The sequence below is a fragment of the Oncorhynchus mykiss genome, chromosome 13 (assembly GCF_013265735.2).
Source record: "Oncorhynchus mykiss isolate Arlee chromosome 13, USDA_OmykA_1.1, whole genome shotgun sequence".
Lineage (NCBI taxonomy): Eukaryota > Metazoa > Chordata > Actinopteri > Salmoniformes > Salmonidae > Oncorhynchus > Oncorhynchus mykiss.
This window is the reverse complement of record NC_048577.1, coordinates 19,986,787-20,008,977: the sequence shown is the minus strand read 5'-3', so window position 1 is coordinate 20,008,977 and position 22,191 is coordinate 19,986,787. Positions and strand designations below refer to the sequence as shown.

At 45.8% G+C, this 22,191-nt stretch overlaps 1 protein-coding gene across 1 annotated transcript; it reads right to left on the bottom strand.

Annotated features, from left to right (window-relative positions):
• Window positions 1-11,904: 11,904 nt before the first annotated feature.
• On the bottom strand, window positions 11,905-15,846 carry LOC118938235. The gene is made up of 4 exons (XM_036940532.1): window positions 15,498-15,846; window positions 12,919-14,752; window positions 12,621-12,697; window positions 11,905-12,298 (listed from the first exon to the last, which is right to left on the bottom strand). The coding sequence occupies exons 1-4, from the start codon at window positions 15,843-15,845 to the stop codon at window positions 12,074-12,076; spliced, it is 2,484 nt and encodes an 827-aa protein (XP_036796427.1). The 5' UTR covers window position 15,846; the 3' UTR covers window positions 11,905-12,073.
• Between the last annotated feature and the right edge of the window lie 6,345 nt (window positions 15,847-22,191).

Here is a 22,191-nt window from a genome sequence, read left to right as displayed (position 1 = left end):
AAACACACACTCAGGCACACACACGGTGTGAGTTATATTAACATGGTGCTTACTCTTAAGTATTCTATAAACAAGTCAAAGATGAAAGAGTGTTGTGAAGTGATCTGAGTGTGACCTTTTACCAGTCGTAGATGTGGTCTCTCACGGGGTCAGGATACGTTTGGATCCACTGACCGATTGACCACACCTTGACCACATTGCCTATAGCAACCGTCTCCCCTTTTCCCTCTCCATCGCCCCCCTCAGCAGGCTCCTCAGGGACGTCCTCGTAGCACAGGAAGTAGCTGCACGAGAAACACACACACAGTCACACAGGCAGTCACACAGGCAGTGAGAGATGCCATCTGATCGACTGTTCTTAGGCCTGAATTTCGAAATGCACATTGTCATCGAACATCTCAGTTCAAAAGAGTCCCAAATTTTTCTTGACACTAATTGTACATCCGTTTCCTGCTGCAGGCTCTCTCTGGGTCTCTCCACATTCCAGCGCATGCGTTTGTACAGGCCAGTGTGGACCCCAGCCAGGTAAGGGGCTAGACGACAGTACTTGTATATGGACAGCCCCACACTGTCTATCTGACACTTGCCAATGTAGAAATGGGAAACACTGGAATGGAGAGAGGGGGAGGAAATGCTGTCACTTAAAGTTGTTGTATTTCTTTCTATGAACGTGACCATAGAGGACCTGGAAAACATGTCCTATGTGGTCCTCCTGCCAGTGATAGCTCTGATCAGGATCTCCAGTCCAGGGAACACTGGGACTGTCTCTCAAATGGCCCCCTATTCTCTATATAGCCCACATAGGGCTCTGATTAAAAGAAGTGCACTATGTAGGGAGTAGGTTATATGGTATCATTTCAGACTAGAACTAAGAGATTGCTTTTGAAAGGACTCCGTGGGGCGCTAGAGAGCGTGCTATGGAGTAGACGTGCTTTGCTAGAACTCCGCTCTATTTTGAAACAAATTAGTATTTATCTTAACCTCTCACGACCTATAACTTCAAACAAATATGACAAAGGGAAAAGGCACCAGAAAAGGGAGCGCTAAACAAGATCATTTGATTGAGATAAACAACGAACCAATTTCAACGTTGCCGAACCCACGAGGAGTTAGCTGAAGAGGCTAGTTCCCCACAGATCCTACTCAAAGTGACATGCTGGCTGCCATAAACTCACTAAGCAAGAAGGTGGACACAAGGTTGGCTGATATCGCAAAGAGTATTGGGACTTAGGCCGAATCAGTGAAGGCAACCAAGGGAAGGGTGCATGAGGTGTAGCAGACGACAGTCGATCACGAGGCCAGGCTACAGGACATAGAGAAACAGTGCGTGACGTTCAAAAATGACAACAAAACCCTGAAAGCCCGAATGGAAATGCTCGAGTCGCATTCAAGACGCCAGAACATCCGAATATGTGGGATACAGGAGAACACTGAGAAAGGGAAGCCAACTGAATTTGGCTCGGATCTGATACAGGCATTGCTGGGGTGTGAACACTTCAAAACGGCCATCCTGATCGACCGCGTACACAGATCTCAGGCAAGGAAGCCGGCCCAGGGTGGGCCACCACTCATTGTACGGCTGCACTAACCCCAGACCAGGGATCTCATCCTCAAGCTGGCTAGTCAAAAGTTCCCCCTTAACTACAACGGAGCCAGGGTGTCTTTCTACCCAGATCTTACCTTGGAGGTGAGCAACCAACGGAGAGAGTATGATGAGGTACGCAACAAATGCAGGGCGGCCAACATCCGATATGGATTCCTCTTCCCAGCCCGGTTTAAGGTGACAGTCGAAGGATCAACACATAAGTTTGACAACCCAAAAGAGGCCGATCTGTTCTTGACAAGCAAGCTCCCTGGCTGAGGATACAGAACGGCTGTGTCAACCGGCTAAATAGCCAAATACAGGCCAGGAATGTGTTTGAATTTCCGGCCTATGTCTTCGATTAGAAGATCAGAAATTGGGACTTATATGATAGGTGAGATGTCGTGGCTAATATAGCATTGTTTAGCATATCATGTTTTAGTGCCACTCACCCCCTAACGTGAGAGTTAAGTGTTATTTAATATTAGTTTATATGCGGAGCATCTATAGACGACGAGTTAGTTCAAGCTGTATGTCTAGACACCCTAAGGTTTGTGTGTTAGCCAAGGAGAGCTTAGTTTGGGGAAGTCACTCAGTAAAGGGACGGGAGGGGGGATGGGGTCTGTGTTTTCTGTTTTATGTTCATGAATGAAGACAGCCAGCTGGAACTGTAATGGCCTCGGGCATGTGGTGAAACGAGCTAAGGTTTTTTCTCATCTTAAATCACTGGGTGCTGACATAGTGCTTCTTCAAGAAACTCATATTAAACGCTCCGCTCAGGCCAAGCTACGAGTCGGCTGGATCGGTCAGATATACCAGTCTAACTTTGATGCAAAAGCGAGAGGGGTAGCGATCCTGATAAGGAAAAACATGTTTACTCATCCTCGATTTCAGATCCTAATGGTCGGTATATTATTGTGGCTGGTACCCTGAATTCGAAACCAGTAACCTTGGTCAATTTATATGGACCCAACTTCGATGATCCATTATTTATTCAAAGTGTATTTAAGGACGTACCAAATATCTCGAATACAAGTGTTATAGTTGGAGGGGACTTTAACTGTGCGTTAGATCCTCTTTTAGATAAACATCTATCAAGGTCACTTCAACAATCAAATGCCAGTGTCTGTCTAAATACATTGATGACGAACCTTAACATTGTTGATATTTGGAGACTGACGCACCCAACAGACAGGGATTATTCTTTCTTTTCATCAGTTCATAAATCAATTTGTTGGACTCATTTCAGCAGCAACTCATTTCAGCAGCTGAGTCGGTTACCTATCACCCTATTCTAATTACGGACCACTCTTCTCTGTCCATGGTGCTGAAACTCGACAATGTGTCGAAAGTTCGGCGACCGTGGCGCTTAGACGCATACCTGTTGAAAGATGAAGTATTATATATTTGAAGGAGCAGATTGCCTTTTCCTCGGAACTAACGACACGGGGGATGTTGACGACTCCACCCTTTGGGAATCTCTAAAGGCTGTGATTAGAGGTTACATTATTTCTTATACATCAGAGAGGAAGAAACGAGCTAAATACTAGGCTGAGAGAAATTGAAAGACAGTTAGGGGAACAGGTGTCACACCCTGACCATAGTTTACTTTGTATATTTCTATGTTTTGGTTGGTCAGGGTGTGATCTGAGTGGGAATTCTATGTTACATGTCTAGTTTGTCCAGTTCTATGTTCGGCCTGATATGGTTCTCAATCAGAGGCAGGTGTTCGTCATTGTCTCTGATTGGGAACCATATTTAGGTAGCCTGGGTTTCACTGTGTGTTTGTGGGTGATTGTTCCTGTCTATGTGTTTTCACCAGATAGGGCTGTTTTAGGTTTTCCGTTACGTTCATTACGTCCTTTATTTTGTAGTGTTTGTATTGATTCGTGTTTTACGTTTGTTTATTAAAACATGGATCGCAATCGACACGCTGCATTTTGGTCCGACTCTCCTTCTCATCAAGAAAACCGTTACAGAATCACCCAACTCCAACGGACCAAGCAGCGTGTCAACAGGCAGCAACAGCAGCGAAAAGAGGAGATACATAGTAAGGATTTCTGGTCATGGGAGGAAATCCTCGACGGGAGAGGACCCTGGGCTAAACCAGGGGAGTGTAGCCGCCCAAAGGTGCAGCGGGAGAAGAAACAACAGGAGCAGCCCAAAGAGGAGTACAGTATGGAGTATACGACTTGGGAGGAAATAGACAGGTGGGCGGTCGACCCAGGGAGAGTGACGGAGCCCGCCTGGGATTCGATGGAGCAGTGCGCGGAGGGTTATCAGAGAATGGAGTTGGCGAAGCAAGCACGGCGGCGAGGACGGAAGCCAGAGACTCAGCCCCAAAAATGTATTGGGGGGGGGGCTAACAGGGAGTATGGCTACGCCAGGTAGCAGACCTGAGCCAACTCCCCCTGTTTATCGTGAGGAGCCAAGGAGGAGACCAGAACCAGAGCCGGTGTTGGAGGTGAGTGAAGCAGAGACTGTGAAGGAGTTAATGGGGAAATTGGAGGAGAGAGTAATGAGGGAGTTGCTGTGTTGGTGTTTTAAACATGGAATTCGCCCGACGGAGCGTGTCGGGATTTGATGGCACCTGGGTCAGCGCTCCATACTCGTCCTGAGGTGCGTGTTAGTCGGCTGGTGAAGATGGTGCCAGTCTCACGCACCAGGCCTCCTGTGCACCTCCCTAGCCTTGCACGTCCTGTGCCAGCACCGCTCTCAAGATCTCCAGTACGCCTTCACGGTCTAACCCATCCTGTGCCACCTCCACACCCCAGCCCTCCGGTAGCAGCTCCCCGCACCAGGCTTCCTGTGCGTGTCCTCGGCCCAGTACCACCAGTGCCAGCACCACGCATCAGGCCTACAGTGCGCCTCGCCTGTCCAGCGCTGCCAGAGCCTTCCTCCTCTTCAGCGCTGTCGGAGTCTCCCGCCTGTTTAGCGCTGTCAGAGCCCTCCTCCTCTTCAGCGCTGTCGGAGTCTCCCGCCTGTTTAGCGCTGTCAGAGCTTTCCGCCTCTACAGCGCTGCCGGAGTCTCCCGCCTGTTCGGAACTGCCAGTCTGCAAGGAGCTGCCAGTCTGCAAGGAGCTGCCAGTCTGCAAGGAGCTGCCAGTCTGCAAGGAGCTGCCAGTCTGCAAGGAGCTGCCAGTCTGCAAGGAGCTGCCAGTCTGCATAGAGCTGCCAGTCTGCAAGGAGCTGCCAGTCTGCAAGGAGCCGCCAGAGCTGCCAGTCTGCAGGATGCCGCCAAAGCTGCCAGTCTGCAAGGAGCCGCCAGAGCTGCCAGTCTGCAAGGAGCCGCCAGAGCTGCCAGTCTGCAAGGAGCCGCCAGAGCAGCCAGTCAGCATGGAGCTGCCAGTCAGCATGGAGCAGCCAGAGCTGCCAGTCAGCATGGAGCAGTCAGAGCTGCCAGTCAGCATGGAGCAGCCAGTCAGCATGGAGCAGTCAGAGCTGCCAGTCAGCATGGAGCAGCCAGTCAGCATGGAGCAGCCAGAGCTGCCAGTCAGCATGGGGCAGCCAGAGCAGCCAGTCAGCATGGAGCAGCCAGAGCAGCCAGTCAGCATGGAGCTGCCAGTCAGCATGGAGCAGCCAGAGCTGCCAGTCAGCATGGAGCAGTCAGAGCTGCCAGTCAGCATGGAGCAGCCAGTCAGCATGGAGCAGTCAGAGCTGCCAGTCAGCATGGAGCAGCCAGTCAGCATGGAGCAGCCAGAGCTGCCAGTCAGCATGGGGCAGCCAGTCAGCATGGAGCAGCCAGAGCTGCCAGTCAACCAGACTCTTCCAGATCTGCCAGTCGGCCAGACTCTTCCAGGTCGGCCAGACTCTTCCAGATCTGCCAGTCGGCCAGACTCTTCCAGATCTGCCAGTCGACCAGACTCTTCCAGATCTGCCAGTCGACCAGACTCTTCCAGATCTGCCAGTCGACCAGACTCTTCCAGATTTTCCAGTCAGCCAGGATCTGCTAGATCCAACTACCTGCCTGGGCTTCCTCTCAGTGCTGAGCTTCCTCTCAGTGCTGAGCTTCCTCTCAGTGCTGAGCTACCCATCAGTCCCGAGCTACCTCTGTCCCGAGCTGCCCCTCTGTCCCGAGCGGTCATTAAGGAGGGTAACCTATCTAGGGACGCTAAGGAGGTGGACTAAGACTATTATGGAGTGGGGTCCACGTCCAGCGCCAGAGCCGCCACCGCGGACAGATGCCCACCCAGACCCTCCCCTATAGGTTCAGGTTTTGCGGCCGGAGTCCGCACCTTGGGAGGGGGGGGGGGGGGGTACTGTCACACCCTGACCATAGTTTACTTTGTATATTTCTATGTTTTGGTTGGTCAGGGTGTGATCTGAGTGGGCATTCTATGTTACATGTCTAGTTTGTCCAGTTCTATGTTCGGCCTGATATGGTTCTCAATCAGAGGCAGGTGTTCGTCATTGTCTCTGATTGGGAACCATATTTAGGTAGCCTGGGTTTCACTGGGTGTTTGTGGGTGATTGTTCCTGTCTATGTGTTTTCACCAGATAGGGCTGTTTTAGGTTTTCCGTTACGTTCATTACGTCCTTTATTTTGTAGTGTTTGTATTGATTCGTGTTTTACGTTTGTTTATTAAAACATGGATCGCAATCGACACGCTGCATTTTGGTCCGACTCTCCTTCTCATCAAGAAAACCGTTACAACAGGAGAACGTTTTTAGGACAAATTCCTCGTATACAGTCCTTGAGAAGATCACAAAGTTAAAATATGAATACAATACCATCCTTTCGAAACGGGTGTGCTCTTTACTTGCTTGAACGCAACAAAGTTATTTTGAACTGGGTGACAAACCACATAAATTATTAGCAAGACAGCTAAGGCACGTACTGGCATCTAGAGCTATTCACAAAATAAAAGACAAGAAGGGTAAAATAGTAACAGATCCGCAGGATATTAATAAATGCTTTGCGCAGTTTTACTCAGAGCTATACCAATCAAAATGCGATGCCACTGATCCACAAACTATGGAACGCTTTCTCGCTGTATGTGAACTTCCTAAACTAGACAGGGGGGCAGCTGCTACACTCGATGCAGGGATAACTTTGGAGGAAATTAACACAGAGATAGCACAATTTACAAACAGCAATGCCCCTGGGCCCGATGGATATGTAATAGAATTCTATAAGAAGTACTGCGCCAGTCTAGCTCCACTTATGTTGCGAATGTGTAAACAATCCAAAGAAAATGCCAAACTCCCGCAAACACTGTATGAGGCTACAATAGCACTGATCTTGATAAAAGATAGAGATTCCATGGAGATGTCGTCTTATCGCCCCGTGTCGTTACTCCCCATAGAAAACAAGGTGTTGACAAAGATATTGGCAAACCGATTGAAAATATATATTTCCGACATCATACACCCTGACCAGACAGGTTTTTATCCCGGGCCGACATATATACTACAATTTGAGTCGCCTTTTCCATGTAATGTATCACGATCATAAGGTTGAGGCAGTGGTAAAAGCTCTTGATGCAGAGAAGGCGTTTGATCAGATTGAGTGGAAGTATATGATGTCGGTTCTGGAGCACTTCGGGTTTGGAAAGGAATTTATTAATTGGAAAATAATTATTTATGCACACCCAATGGCGTCCGTGGTAACCAATCAGGAAATGTCGCAGTCATTCCGCTTGTTCAAGGGGTGCCCTATTTCGCCTGCTCTCTTCGCTATAGCCATGGAACCCCTTGCTACTGGCATTCGGGCATGTGCCGATATAGCTTCTGTCAAAATAAAGGACACACAGCACAAAATCTCCCTATATGCAGACAATGTTCTTTTGTTTTTGTCCAAGCCTAAAACTTCTACTCTACCCTTACTTCACTTGATGAACACATTTGGCTCCTTCTCTGGCTACAAGATAAACTGGCAAAAAAGTGAGTTGATGCCAATATCACGGCCTGTGGAGATGCAATTTCTGCAATCTACCCCATTTAGAACAGTGATGGACAAGTTCACAAGTCTTGACATTGTAGTGACAAGAGATCTTGATCAGCTTTTGAAAGCGAATTGGGACATGAAAATATATCAGCTTAAACAAAATATAGATTTTTGGAAAACTCTGCCTTTCTCCTTGGTTGGTCATATAAACGCTATTAAAATGGCTGTCCTACCCAGGTTTCTTTACCTCTTCCAATGTCTACCCAATTTCATACCACAAAGCTATTTTAAGAAACTGGATTCAATAGTAACTCCCTTTTTATGGGATAACAAGGCAGCCAGAATTTCAAAGAAGCATTTATGCAAGTACAAGATAGTGGGGGGCTTTGGCCTTCCTCACTTTAAACTGTATTATTGGGCTGCAAATCTGAACATTGTGTCTGTCTGGAGGGAAAGTTTACCTGCGATGAGACAGAAGGATATGCCTTCATGGCTTTTGATTGAGCAGGCCTCCTGTCAACGTTCCTCACTCCCTGCACTTGATAATAGCCCATCATATTTGAAAAAATCCACTTATGACTCTAACCCAGTCATTTGTCATAAGCTTAGGGTCTGGAAACAGTATTTTCTTAACATACCCACTGTTTACATAGACAGCCCAATTTGCCTGAATCATGGTTTCCACCCTGCATTGGATGATGTGGTGTTTTCACAGTGGAGGGAGAAGGGGCTCACAACAATTGGTAATCTAATCATAGATGGTCAGTTAGCTTCAGTTCAACAATTACAGGGAAAGTTCAACATGCCAACAACACATTTTTTCAGATACCTCCAAATCAGGAATTTCGTACGGACATATATCCCACAGTATGGCATCCTTGTCAAACCCCACTCAAAAGGGTCGGTCTCTAGACTGTATAATGTGCTACAGGCCCACATAGAGGTATCCACAGACACCATTAAAAGGGCTTGGGAACAAGAACTTGGTTCAGAAATCTCAGATGAGGACTGGGTAGAAGCTCTCAGGAATATAAACCACAGTTCAGTGAATGCCAGACACAACCTTGCACAGTTTAAGGTGACATTACTCAAAAGTAAAACTGCATAAAATATTCCCAGACACCTCACCACTGTGTGAGAGGTGCAAGCAGGATGAGGGGACGTTGACCCACTTATTCTGGACATGTCCTAAGTTACATGTTTACTGGGCTCTCATATTTGATTACTTATCTAAAGCCTTTGATAGAGTTCTAGCCCCAGACCCATTGATCGCTCTGTTTGGTACAGTTGATGGGAATAACCAGGAAGGGAAGGCTGTCTCTCTTTGTACTCTATTAGCCAAAAGGCTCATATTGCAATTTTGGAAATTGGAGCCTGTACCTACCTTTGAAATGTGGTTATGGGATTTAGGCAATGTAATACGTATGGAAAAGATTCGATACAATACCTCCAATAGAAGTCCAATGTTTTGCAAAATATGGCAGCCGATACTGGATAAATGGTCTAGTCCCGCTTCATAACTGGGTTGACGATCTGCTGCTACTCTGTGCTGTACTGCACTCAATATTTATTTTTGGCTTATCTTCACTGCTTGTAATGACTATATGCTGTCTTCTTATACATGTACCACCTAATAGGATTTTGTTTTGTTTTGTGTATGTGTGAGTTAAGTTTTGTTTTGTCCGCTAAATTGGCCATCCCATTCAACAGTACAATCAATGTCTGTAACGGTTTTCTTCTGTAGACGAAGGATCGGACCAAAGCGCAGTATGGTTAGAGTTCAACATGTTTAATAAAGACTATAAACGTGAACACTACAAAATACCAAAACAACAAATGTGCAAAACCGAACCAGTCCTATCTGGTGCATAGACACAAAGACAAAAGACAAGAAACAATCACCCACAAAACCCAACACAAAACAGGCTACCTAAATATGGTTCCCAATCAGAGACAATGACTAACACCTGCCTCTGATTGAGAACCATATCAGGCCAAACATAGAAATGGGACAACTAGACACACAACATAGAATGCCCACTCAGCTCACGTCCTGACCAACACTAAAACAAAGAAAAAACAAAGAAAACACAAAATAACTATGGTCAGAACGTGACAGTACCCCCCCCCCCCCCCCCCAAGGTGCGGACTCCGGCCACAAAACCTGAACCTATAGGGGGGGGGGTCTGGGTGGGCATCTGTCCGCGGTGGCGGCTCTGGCGCAGGACGTGGACCCTACTCCACCATAGTCTTTGACCGCTTTAGTCTCCTCCTAGGAACGGTGACCCTCGCCGCCGACCTAGGATTGGCAACCCTACTAAAGGGCCCCACTGGACTAAACAAACTCCTCCGGACTGAGGGGCAGCTCCGGACTGAGGGGTAGCTCAGGGCTGAGGGGCAGCTCAGGACCGAGGGGTAGCTCAGGACCGAGGGGTAGCTCAGGACTCTGGCGGCTCCAGACAGGCGGGAGACTCTGGCGGCTCCGGACAGGCGGGAGACTCTGGCGGCTCCGGACAGGCGGGAGACTCTGGCGGCTCCGGACAGGCGGGAGGCTCTGGCGGCGCTGGAGAGGAGGAAGGCTCTGGCGGCGCTGAAAAGGCGGGAGCACCCATAGGGATGAGACGGAGAGGCAGCCTGGTGCGGGGGGCTGCCACCGGAGGGCTGGTGCGTGGAGGTGGTACTGGATAGACCGGACCGTGCAGGCGCACTGGAGCTCTTGAGCACCGAGCCTGCCCAACCTTACCTGGTTGAATGCTCCCGGTTGCCCTGCCAGTGCGGTGAGGTGGAAAAGCCCGCACTGGGCTGTGCTGGCGAACCGGGGACACCATGCGTAAGGCTGGTGCCATGTACGCCGGCCCAAGGAGACGCACTGGAGACCAGATGCGTAGAGCCGGCTTCATGGCACCTGGCTCGATGCCCACTCTAGCCCGGCCGATACGAGGAGCTGGAATGTACCGCACCGGGCTATGCACCCACACCGGGGACACCGTGCGCTCCACAGCATAACACGGTGCCTGCCATAGCACAGGAAGTTGGCACAGGTCTCCTACTAATGGACTATTTAAAAACATCAGACCTGAGTTAGTCTTTTGTGGGTACCAGCTTTCTACACAGAGGAGTGTGCAATTGCATGAAAGCTGGAAATTGCATTGGCTGGCTGTCCAGGATACAGTACATCTAGATTCTCTAGAGAGGACATACGCTGACTTTGTACAAACCGTAGGTCACAGTAGGCAAATAAATCTCCTTCAATGATACAAAAAATAATATACAATTCATTTGCGTTGTTTTTATCTCCTAAATGAAACACGTGATCCCCCATTTTTACTTCCACACATTGTATGAGCCATACCATGCTTTCAACCCTCCTGTACCTGTGTAATGATTTACAGTTTGTTCCCTATTTGGAGACTTAAGAATGTTAATGTGCAAAGTGCAAGAATGTTACAGAAGTCTTATATATAATACTGTATGTTATTTGAATTGTATTTATATGTAAGAAGGTACAAAGACCTAACCTGGACACCATGTGTTTGACAGAAGGGACAAGGAGCGGAATGTTAGTTAGACGGGTACCCAGACTTACAAAGACCTAGTCCAGGTTAATAATTCCCTTCATTCCTTGGCATCACATCATGAATGTACTCCTAAAAACCTCAGACCTGGTACGTTTTATAGACTACATAACCTATATTCATTCTAATTTAAAGTAATATGTTTGTACAAAGTGTTATATTGTTTTTAAATAAAGAATAAGAAAAATATCTTAGCATGTTATGATTGAGAGACTTCCGTCATGATCACTGATGCACCGAGGTTGCAAAGTTTTAATCCCATGCTGCCCCACTGTGATACATCTTGGTCATATCATGTAGACTACTGAATGTAGAGGTGAGCTCTCCTTTCCAAACACCTGCCTTACATGACAGCTATGGTCTTGCTGCGTTTCTGAGCAAGATTGTCAAGAAGTGTTAGAAATGTCCAGGGGTCCAACTAGGTTTATTTTTCTTACGGCCAAACGATCCTCAGAAGCAGCTACAGCATTTCATATTCTACTCTTTGTACCATTTATTCTTGTAAATGATCCGTTTCAGATAGACTATTGATGGAAGCGTTTTTATTTCAAGTATATTAATTCACCAAATGTTCATTGTTGTTAATTAACCAATCAATTTGAATCGTCTACTGTATAAATTATCCCAAAAGCCCAAAATTCGAAACGTACTGTATTTTCAGCAAAGTAAATGTGTTTATCTAATCAAAAACAACAATTTAAAACACAGATTATCAGGCTACACCATAAAACAATACAATGGATGGTTATTGGTTACATTGAGCATCAGGCTCCTCTATATGGAATGTAAAATATATATATCAGAAATAAAGTCATAAAAGACACGTCTTTAGAAAACAAAGTCACACAAAATACTTCAAATAAAGTGTTTATTTTTCAAATAAAAGTTCACAGAGATAATTGTTTGGTGCCAAAACATAGCCTCTGGTAAAATATAAATAAACATCCTGTATCCCAAAATGGAAAATAAGACATACTATTAGACAGGCAACATATGTTGTCTGTTTGGGATCTGAGGTAGGCCTTGTTGTTATATCTGTCTCTGTGTAAATGTGTGTGTGTCCATACGCTTGGTTTGTGTGGATGTGATTTCTAGTATCCGCGCCTGCGACAATCCTCCATCCACAATTCTTTCGCTGTTTTTTTTCTTACGGCCAAACAAACCCGAGAACCAGCCGCAACCCTTCTTCTTCTTTTTATTATTTTCCTCCTCCATCATTGCCATCCATCCCGTCTTCCAGAAGGGTTCGGGTTCCTGTGAACAAACAGAGTTGGTGAGTGGAAACTACAGGCACCTTAATTGGGGAGGACGGGCTCATAGTAATGGCTGGAATGGTGTTAATGGAATGGTATCGAACACATCAAACACAAAGTTTCCATGTGTTTGTTGCCATTCCAGTTACTCCATTCCAAACATAATTATTAGCCCTCCTCCCCTCCTGTAGTGGATACAAACCTCAGGAAGCCATCACCATCAGCAACCTTTCAATGCTGAAGCTCCAGCTCAGTACGGGACAAACAACATTCAAATTGACTGATATTATCAATGAGACAATACAGAAAACAGTGTAGCTTACCTTCTCAAGTGGGGTGAGGAGTTCCTTCATTATGTCAGCGCTGGCTTTCTCAATGCAAAGCTCCAGCTTGGTCTTTTCTACAGGAAAGGGAAATGTGACAAGATAGGACATTTGAACGGAAGGGAGGAGTTCAAGTTGTTATTGTCCAACTGGTTAGTTGACTGTTACATGTAGCCGTTTACTCTACATCGGATTCTGTTGTGAAATTGTGAATGAAAGAACATTGTGGAATACAAGTCATTTACAAGAGACTAGGCCTGATTCTGAATGTACAACACCAACAGTAGCATTGTTCTACCTGTATCATCCGGGGTTTTGGTCTCTCTCTTGACCGGGATGTTGATGCAGTATGGCCGGTCATCACCCTTCTTGGTGTCCTTGGCGAAGGTCAAGGTAGGCCTCAGGTGAGCCATGATCTCTCTGACCATGATATCGCAGACTAGCAGAGACTGTATTTCTGGGTATAGCTGGGCTTTAACCATTGGCCAGTCATGGAAAGTCCTGAAGTACTTGCTCTTGATAGAGAATGAGACGTCTTCTAAGAATTTGGCCATCTTGTCCGTCTCATCGTTGAGCTTCCTCAGAGTGTGTAAGAACAGTCTTTGGTTTTGGTATTTCAATGCCTCTTTCTGAACCTGGATATGTAGGTGCTCTACCATATCATTGCAAAGTGAGACGTCTTCCCATGAACCGTATTGCTGCTTGATTGTACATGAATCTGCAAAAACAGAGTCAAAGACTTTCCTGACAAGAATAACAGGAACAATATCAAGGTTTGTCATCTTTGGTTTGTTCCTCTCGGTCTCCGTCCGAGCCAGTTCTTGCACAGGCTTTCCACAGTCCTTTGTGGTTACCTCGAAAACATCAGTCTGTGGGAACTGCTTCAAAAAGGCAGCCTGACTGACGTCGAGAGCAAGAGGATTATCAGGCATTGTGTTGCTTGATGTCACAACCTCTTCATCGTCGTCCCCAACAAAGTATTTGGGGTCGATCCAGACTACATCTCTGTTGGAGGAACGAGGCAGAGAAACACGACGGATGTATTCCAACTTGATGCGGTCATTCAGGGGGAAAGCCTTCAGGAACAGTGCCAGTTTCCCGACCCAGGACCCGTAGTGATCGTAGATGGTCTTCCTAAGGTCCTCGGGTAGGGCTACTGCAAAGAGTTTGCTCTCCATAGCCTCTTCGCAGCTCCTAGCTATTGGACACCGTGGGCCGAGGACTTGAAGCGGATAGGTATCACTGATGCCCTTGTACACCATCAGGATCCCCTCACAGATAGCGCTGGGGATGGTGGAGATGATCACCGTGTCCTTCATGGCAACCAGTTTTTTTATCTTGATTGTCGTGCCAAACTGATGTATCATGGCACTCTGCATGTGCAACACTGTCTTTCTCATGTTGCATAAGGGGGGGCACAGATTTTCATCCACAGATATACCTGGAATCTTCCTCAAGATGTTAAAAGCAACCGAGGCCATTTTAACGACCAGTAAGAGCAGAGCCTGTTGGTCAAGCTGTTTAGTACCGCGTCCGTTCATTGGATGAAGTTTTAGAATAAACTTCACTATGAAGTCACTGAATAGTTCTCCACTAATGATCAATCTAGCAGGTAGAGGACAGATGTTCACCATATCCTGACTAATACGTCTCTCCTCTTCATTGGCAGCATAAACAACGGGCACTGTCTTAGCAATGCATAGACCTACGAGATGAACAATGTACCTTGTCAAGATGTGTGACCCGATTCCCAGTGCTCTCGCCAGCACAGGTTTTGGGCCTAGCACTTGCTCAAGGTTGTTGATGACAGTCTTAGCCACCTCGTAAGCATCAGTGGACTGCTGACCGTTCAACAGCTCCTCCTCCTCAGTGACCTCGACCCAGGGAATAGACCACAGAAGAGCTTGGGTGTCGTTGATGATAGCAGGTGTCTCCAAATACACTCCCCCCTGAAAGGCTTGGGGATCTACTTGAAGAAGCACCTGGGTGATGATATGCTTGATGGTGGAAACAAGTACCACAATCTTCTTCGGCATGATCTTGTATGCAGTCTTCATCACGGTGTCAGTGTCTGTGAGGGCCGTTTGGAGTATGGGACATGTGCTAAGGTCAAGGGCCTCAACCTCCTTTGCCTTCACATAGATGAGAAAGAGAGGCATTGCAATACTTTACTACCTATCACGTGTATTTCTTATTACATGTTTAGAACACACTTAGAAAAAAAAGGTGTTATCTAGAACCTTAAAGGGTTCTTCTGCTGTCCCCATAGGAGAACCCTTTGAAGAACCCTTTTTGGGTTATTTTTTGTGGTTGAATTTTACCAATTTTTTCTCCCCAATTTCATGGTATCCAATTGTTTTAGTAGCTATCTTGTCTCATCGCTACAACTCCCGTATGGGCTCGGGAGAGACGAAGGTTGAAAGTCATGCGTCCTCCCAAACCCAACCAAGCCGCACTGCTTCTTAACACAGCGCGCATCCAACCCGGAAGCCCGGAGGAAATACCGGCACCTGGCAACCTTGGTTAGCGGGCACTGCGCCGGTGCGTGATGAGACAAGGATATCCCTACCGGCCAAGTCCTCCCTCACCCGGACGACGCTAGGCCAATTGTGCATCGCCCCACGGACCTCCCGGTCGCGGCCGGTTACGACAGAGCCTGGGTGCGAACCCAGCTGCAGTACAGCGTCCTTAACCACTGCGCCACCCGGGAGGCCTGGTAAAACCCTTTCTACAGAGGATTGTATATGGAACCGAAAAAGGTTCTACCTGGAACTAAAAAGGGTTATTTTATGGGGGCAGCCAAAGAACCCGTTTGGATCTCTATTTTTAACAGTGTAGTATACAACAACAGTTCACAAATAAAGGATCCAGTCTTACCTTGTCTACCTGGCTGTCCAGGTCCCGTATGACATAAACTTCTGAGGATGAGGGAGGATAGGGGTTCAGGTTTGCCACGAGGACCTCAGCATTCTTCTCCTGGGCTTCTCCATCTGCCACCTTGTCCAGCAGGCTGTCCATGACCTCCCTGACCTCTTGTGGAATCTCCACCTGGGTCTGGCTGAGGAACTCCACCTGGAGCTTCTCATCTGACCTGATCTCAGGTTGGGCCTGTTTCTCTGAGAGAATATCTGCTGTGTCGCCACTCATCAGAGCTACAGAACCAAGAGGCTCATGGGAAGGAACCGATGGCTTGGCCTTGTCAGTCAGGAGCTGCTGCCCCTCCATGGTTACCTTGAGATGGAAGAGATGAAGAAGACATTAGTTCATACTGTTCCTTTGTGAACTAAAGGTGCAATAGCAGGTAAATAAACAGTCTATGTGGGTGATAGCAATGGTGTAGTATATAGCAATGGTGTACTATAGTTTAGGGAATGGAAAAGTATGAGTATACCTCTCCTGGAGACTGGTGACATTGGCTTGGTGTCACGCTCAGCTCTCTATGAACTTCCTGCTCGATCTCATGAAGTCTCTGGCGATCCTTCACCTTCAGCATCTGTACACACAGTAGGAGTTTAATATTAGCAGTGGAATCACACAGGACATTTTATTTTATGGTCATGACAATGTCATTTTGTTCAGGATATCAGATTTATCATGGATGTGGTGGATACAAAACCTATTAAATACTAAAGCAGAACATCAAAGTAGATGCTTCAACACATGAGAGCTATTGTATAATTAATGGCAAACTTACCAGCTCATCAAGGTAACAATGGACCCAAGAAGAACCTTGGATGGATGTCGAGTCATCCATATTTGCTCCAAGTTATCCCCAGGAGACCAGTAAACTAGAAAATATTTATTTACAGAAAACTCAACTAAAAACGTCAAAACTGTACTAGAACTAAATCCAAAATAAGAACTAAACAATCGAGCAATGCAACCAACATGAGTGCTGTATTATAGCAGTCTGAATTCAGAATACATGTCTATAAATATAGAAGTATAGAATGCTCAAATTTAGAACTTTAGAATCTTTGGCAAACATAAGACATTGTGATGTCACAACTAAATGGTTCAAGTGAGCAAAATGTAATGTTGTATTACTCCATTGTTTACAAACAAATCATTTACAATGTAAGTACAGTACTGAGACCCCATGTAATTAAAATATTTACACAATCATTTATTTTCAATAAATTGTTTTCTTTCACAAAATAACACTCCCGTGCAAATGAATGGCAGGTCAATAGTTTTATTCTGATCATACAAAATGATTTCCAACAACCACAGAATACAGTAACACACGTTCAATAAAACCTTGAATATGAATAGACAACATCAGATACAGTTCAAATCTGTCACTAGCTGGTAGGGAACTGGTAATAAAACCTGCTGTCTTTATAAATTATATTAGTTTTTACACAATATGTAAGGAACTATAAGGAAAATATTTGTCATGGATGACTGTCTAGTAGGAACCAGAGCTTTGTCAGTGTCCAGTCCTTATGTCAGTCCTATGTCAGTGTTCAGTCCTTAAAGTCCTTCCCAATAGTTACTTAGATTTGAAAATATTAGCCAAACATAACACAATGTAAAGCTAGCAATAAGTCATGTTAAATCCTTTAAATCATTGAGAACATGTTATGGCCAAAGGCAGTACCAGAACAGTGGCTTGTCTCTGTTTCACAACTGGGGTCTTCCACTGGGGTCTGTTGAGAAAACAACACCCCCAGCAGGCAGTCAGTAGCACTGCAAGCAGAGGGCTCCTCTCCTCCCAGACACAACAGCCTGTGGTACCTAGCCTGCGGAACCCAGAACAGCACCCTGGAACGAACACGAACACACACACTCGCATAGAGATGCACAAACACACACTCAGGCACACCGTGTGAGTTATATTAACATGGTGCTTACTCTTAAGTATTCTATAAACAAGTCAAAGATGAAAGAGTGTTGTGAAGTGATCTGAGTGTGACCTTTTACCAGTCGTAGATGTGGTCTCTCACGGGGTCAGGATACGTTTGGATCCACTGACCGATTGACCACACCTTGACCACATTGCCTATAGCAACCGTCTCCCCTTTTCCCTCTCCATCGCCCCCCTCAGCAGGCTCCTCAGGGACGTCCTCGTAGCACAGGAAGTAGCTGCACGAGAAACACACACACAGTCACACAGGCAGTCACACAGGCAGTGAGAGATGCCATCTGATCGACTGTTCTTAGGCCTGAATTTCGAAATGCACATTGTCATCGAACATCTCAGTTCAAAAGAGTCCCAAATTTTTCTTGACACTAATTGTACATCCGTTTCCTGCTGCAGGCTCTCTCTGGGTCTCTCCACATTCCAGCGCATGCGTTTGTACAGGCCAGTGTGGACCCCAGCCAGGTAAGGGGCTAGACGACAGTACTTGTATATGGACAGCCCCACACTGTCTATCTGACACTTGCCAATGTAGAAATGGGAAACACTGGAATGGAGAGAGGGGGAGGAAATGCTGTCACTTAAAGTTGTTGTATTTCTTTCTATGAACGTGACCATAGAGGACCTGGAAAACATGTCCTATGTGGTCCTCCTGCCAGTGATAGCTCTGATCAGGATCTCCAGTCCAGGGAACACTGGGACTGTCTCTCAAATGGCCCCCTATTCTCTATATAGCCCACATAGGGCTCTGATTAAAAGAAGTGCACTATGTAGGGAGTAGGTTGTATGGTATCATTTCAGACTAGAACTAAGAGATTGCTTTTGAAAGGACTCCGTGGGGCGCTAGAGAGCGTGCTATGGAGTAGACGTGCTTTGCTAGAACTCCGCTCTATTTTGAAACAAATTAGTATTTATCTTAACCTCTCACGACCTATAACTTCAAACAAATATGACAAAGGGAAAAGGCACCAGAAAAGGGAGCGCTAAACAAGATCATTTGATTGAGATAAACAACGAACCAATTTCAACGTCGCCGAACCCATGAGGAGTTAGCTGAAGAGGCTAGCTTCCAAGAGTTCCCCACAGATCCTACTCAAAGTGACATACTGGCTGCCATAAACTCACTAAGCAAGAAGGTGGACACAAGGTTGGCTGATATCGCAAAGAGTATTGGGACTTAGGCCGAAACTGTGAAGGCAACCAAGGGAAGGGTGCATGAGGTGTAGCAGACGACAGTCGATCACGAGGCCAGGCTACAGGACATAGAGAAACAGTGCGTGACGTTCAAAAATTGACAACAAAACCCTGAAAGCCCGAATGGAAATGCTCGAGTCGCATTCAAGACGCCAGAACATCCGAATATGTGGGATACAGGAGAACACTGAGAAAGGGAAGCCAACTGAATTTGGCTCGGATCTGATACAGGCATTGCTGGGGTGTGAACACTTCAAAACGGCCATCCTGATCGACCGCGTACACAGATCTCAGGCAAGGAAGCCGGCCCAGGGTGGGCCACCACTCATTGTACGGCTGCACTATCCCCAGACCAGGGATCTCATCCTCAAGCTGGCTAGTCAAAAGTTCCCCCTTAACTACAACAGAGCCAGGGTGTCTTTCTACCCAGATCTTACCTTGGAGGTGAGGAACCAACGGAGAGAGTATGATGAGGTACGCAACAAATGCAGGGCGGCCAACATCCGATATGGATTCCTCTTCCCAGACCGGTTTAAGGTGACAGTCGAAGGATCAACACATAAGTTTGACAACCCAAAAGAGGCCGATCTGTTCTTGACAAGCAAGCTCCCTGGCTGAGGATACAGAACGGCTGTGTCAACCGGCTAAATAGCCAAATACAGGCCAGGAATGTGTTTGAATTTCCGGCCTATGTCTTCGATTAGAAGATCAGAAATTGGGACTTATATGATAGGTGAGATGTTGTGGCTAATATAGCATTGTTTAGCATATCATGTTTTAGTGCCACTCACCCCCTAACGTGAGAGTTAAGTGTTATTTAATATTAGTTTATATGCGGAGCATCTATAGACGACGAGTTAGTTCAAGCTGTATGTCTAGACACCCAAAGGTTTGTGTGTTAGCCAAGGAGAGCTTAGTTTGGGGAAGTCACTCAGTAAAGGGACGGGAGGGGGGATGGGGTCTGTGTTTTATGTTTTCTGTTCATGAATGAAGACAGCCAGCTGGAACTGTAATGGCCTAGGGCATCTTAAATCACTGGGTGCTGACATAGTGCTTCTTCAAGAAACTCATATTAAACGCTCCGCTCAGGCCAAGCTACGAGTCGGCTGGATCGGTCAGATATACCAGTCTAACTTTGATGCAAAAGCGAGAGGGGTAGCGATCCTGATAAGGAAAAACATTCCTTTTGTTTACTCATCCTCGATTTCAGATCCTAATGGTCGGTATATTATTGTGGCTGGTACACTGAATTCGAAACCAGTAACCTTGGTCAATTTATATGGACCCAACTTCGATGATCCATTATTTATTCAAAGTGTATTTAAGGACGTACCAAATATCTCGGATACAAGTGTTATTGTTGGAGGGGACTTTAACTGTGCGTTAGATCCTCTTTTAGATAAACATCTATCAAGGTCACTTCAACAATCAAATGCCAGTGTCTGTCTAAATACATTGATGACGAACCTTAACATTGTTGATATTTGGAGACTGACGCACCCAACAGACAGGGATTATTCTTTCTTTTCATCAGTTCATAAATCAATTTGTTGGACTCATTTCAGCAGCAACTCATTTCAGCAGCTGAGTCGGTTACCTATCACCCTATTCTAATTACGGACCACTCTCCTCTGTCCATGGTGCTGAAACTTGACAATATGTCGACAGGTCGGCGACCGTGGCGCTTAGACGCATACCTGTTGAAAGATTAGGCTTTTTTGTCAGTATTTGAAGGAGCAGATTGCCTTTTCCTCGGAACTAACGACACGGAGGATGTTGACGACTCCACCCTTTGGGAATCTCTAAAGGCTGTGATTAGAGGTTACATTATTTCTTATACATCAGAGAGGAAGAAACACACCAATACTAGGCTGAGAGAAATTGAAAGACAGTTAGGGGAACAGGAGAACGTTTTTAGGACGAATTCCTCGTATACAGTCCTTGAGAAGATCACAAAGTTAAAATATGAATACAATACCATCCTTTCGAAACGGGTGTGCTCTTTACTTGCTTGAACGCAACAAAGTTATTTTGAACTGGGTGACAAACCACATAAATTATTAGCAAGACAGCTAAGGCATGTACTGGCATCTAGAGCTATTCACAAAATAAAAGACAAGAAGGGTAAAATAGTAACAGATCCGCAGGATATTAATAAATGCTTTGCGCAGTTTTACTCAGAGCTATACCAATCAAAATGCGATACTACTGATCCACAAACTATGGAACGCTTTCTCGCTGAATGTGAACTTCCTAAACTAGACAGGGGGGCAGCTGCTACACTCGATGCAGGGATAACTTTGGAGGAAATTAACACAGAGATAGCACAATTTACAAACGGCAATGCCCCTGGGCCCGATGGATATGTAATAGAATTCTATAAGAAGTACTGCGCCAGTCTAGCTCCACTTATGTTGTGAATGTGTAAACAATCCAAAGAAAATGCCAAACTCCCGCAAACACTGTATGAGAATACAATAGCACTGATCTTGAAAAAAGATAGAGATTCCATGGAGATGTCGTCTTATCGCCCCGTGTCGTTACTCCCCATAGAAAACAAGGTGTTGACAAAGATATTGGCAAACCGATTGAAAATATATATTTCCGACATCATACACCCTGACCAGACAGGTTTTTATCCCGGGCCGACATATATACTACAATTTGAGTCGCCTTTTCCATGTAATGTATCACGATCATAAGGTTGAGGCAGTGGTAATAGCTCTTGATGCAGAGAAGGCGTTTGATCAGATTGAGTGGAAGTATATGATGTCGGTTCTGGAGCACTTCGGGTTTGGAAAGGAATTTATTAATTGGAAAATAATTATTTATGCACACCCAATGGCGTCCGTGGTAACCAATCAGGAAATGTCGCAGTCATTCCGCTTGTTCAAGGGGTGCCCTATTTCGCCTGCTCTCTTCGCTATAGCCATGGAACCCCTTGCTACTGGCATTCGGGCATGTGCCGATATAGCTTCTGTCAAAATAAAGGACACACAGCACAAAATCTCCCTATATGCAGACAATGTTCTTTTGTTTTTGTCCAAGCCTAAAACTTCTACTCTACCCTTACTTCACTTGATGAACACATTTGGCTCCTTCTCTGGCTACAAGATAAACTTGCAAAAAAGTGAGTTGATGCCAATATCACGGCCTGTGGAGATGCAATTCCTGCAATCTACCCCGTTTAGAACAGTGATGGACAAGTTCACAAGTCTTGGCATTGTAGTGACAAGAGATCTTGATCAGCGTTTGAAAGTGAATTGGGACATGAAAATATATCAGCTTAAACAAAATATTGATTTTTGGAAAACTCTGCCTTTCTCCTTGGTTGGTCATATAAACGCTATTAAAATGGCTGTCCTACCCAGGTTTCTTTACCTCTTCCCAATGTCTACCCAATTTCATACCACAAAGCTATTTTAAGAAACTGGATTCAATAGTAACTCCCTTTTTATGGGATAACAAGGCAGCCAGAATTTCAAAGAAGCATTTATGCAAGTACAAGATAGT

Excerpts from the sequence above, each read along its gene's own strand:
- LOC118938235 (XM_036940532.1), bottom strand. The coding sequence starts at position 15,845 with ATGGAGGGGCAGCAGCTCCTGACTGACAAGGCCAAGCCATCGGTTCCT. Across the intron at positions 14,753-15,497 it reads TGGACAGCCAGGTAGACAAG|GCAAAGGAGGTTGAGGCCCT; the intron begins GTAAGACTGGAT and ends ATCTATGTGAAG. Across the intron at positions 12,698-12,918 it reads CAAAACCCCGGATGATACAG|AAAAGACCAAGCTGGAGCTT; the intron begins GTAGAACAATGC and ends CCTTTCCTGTAG.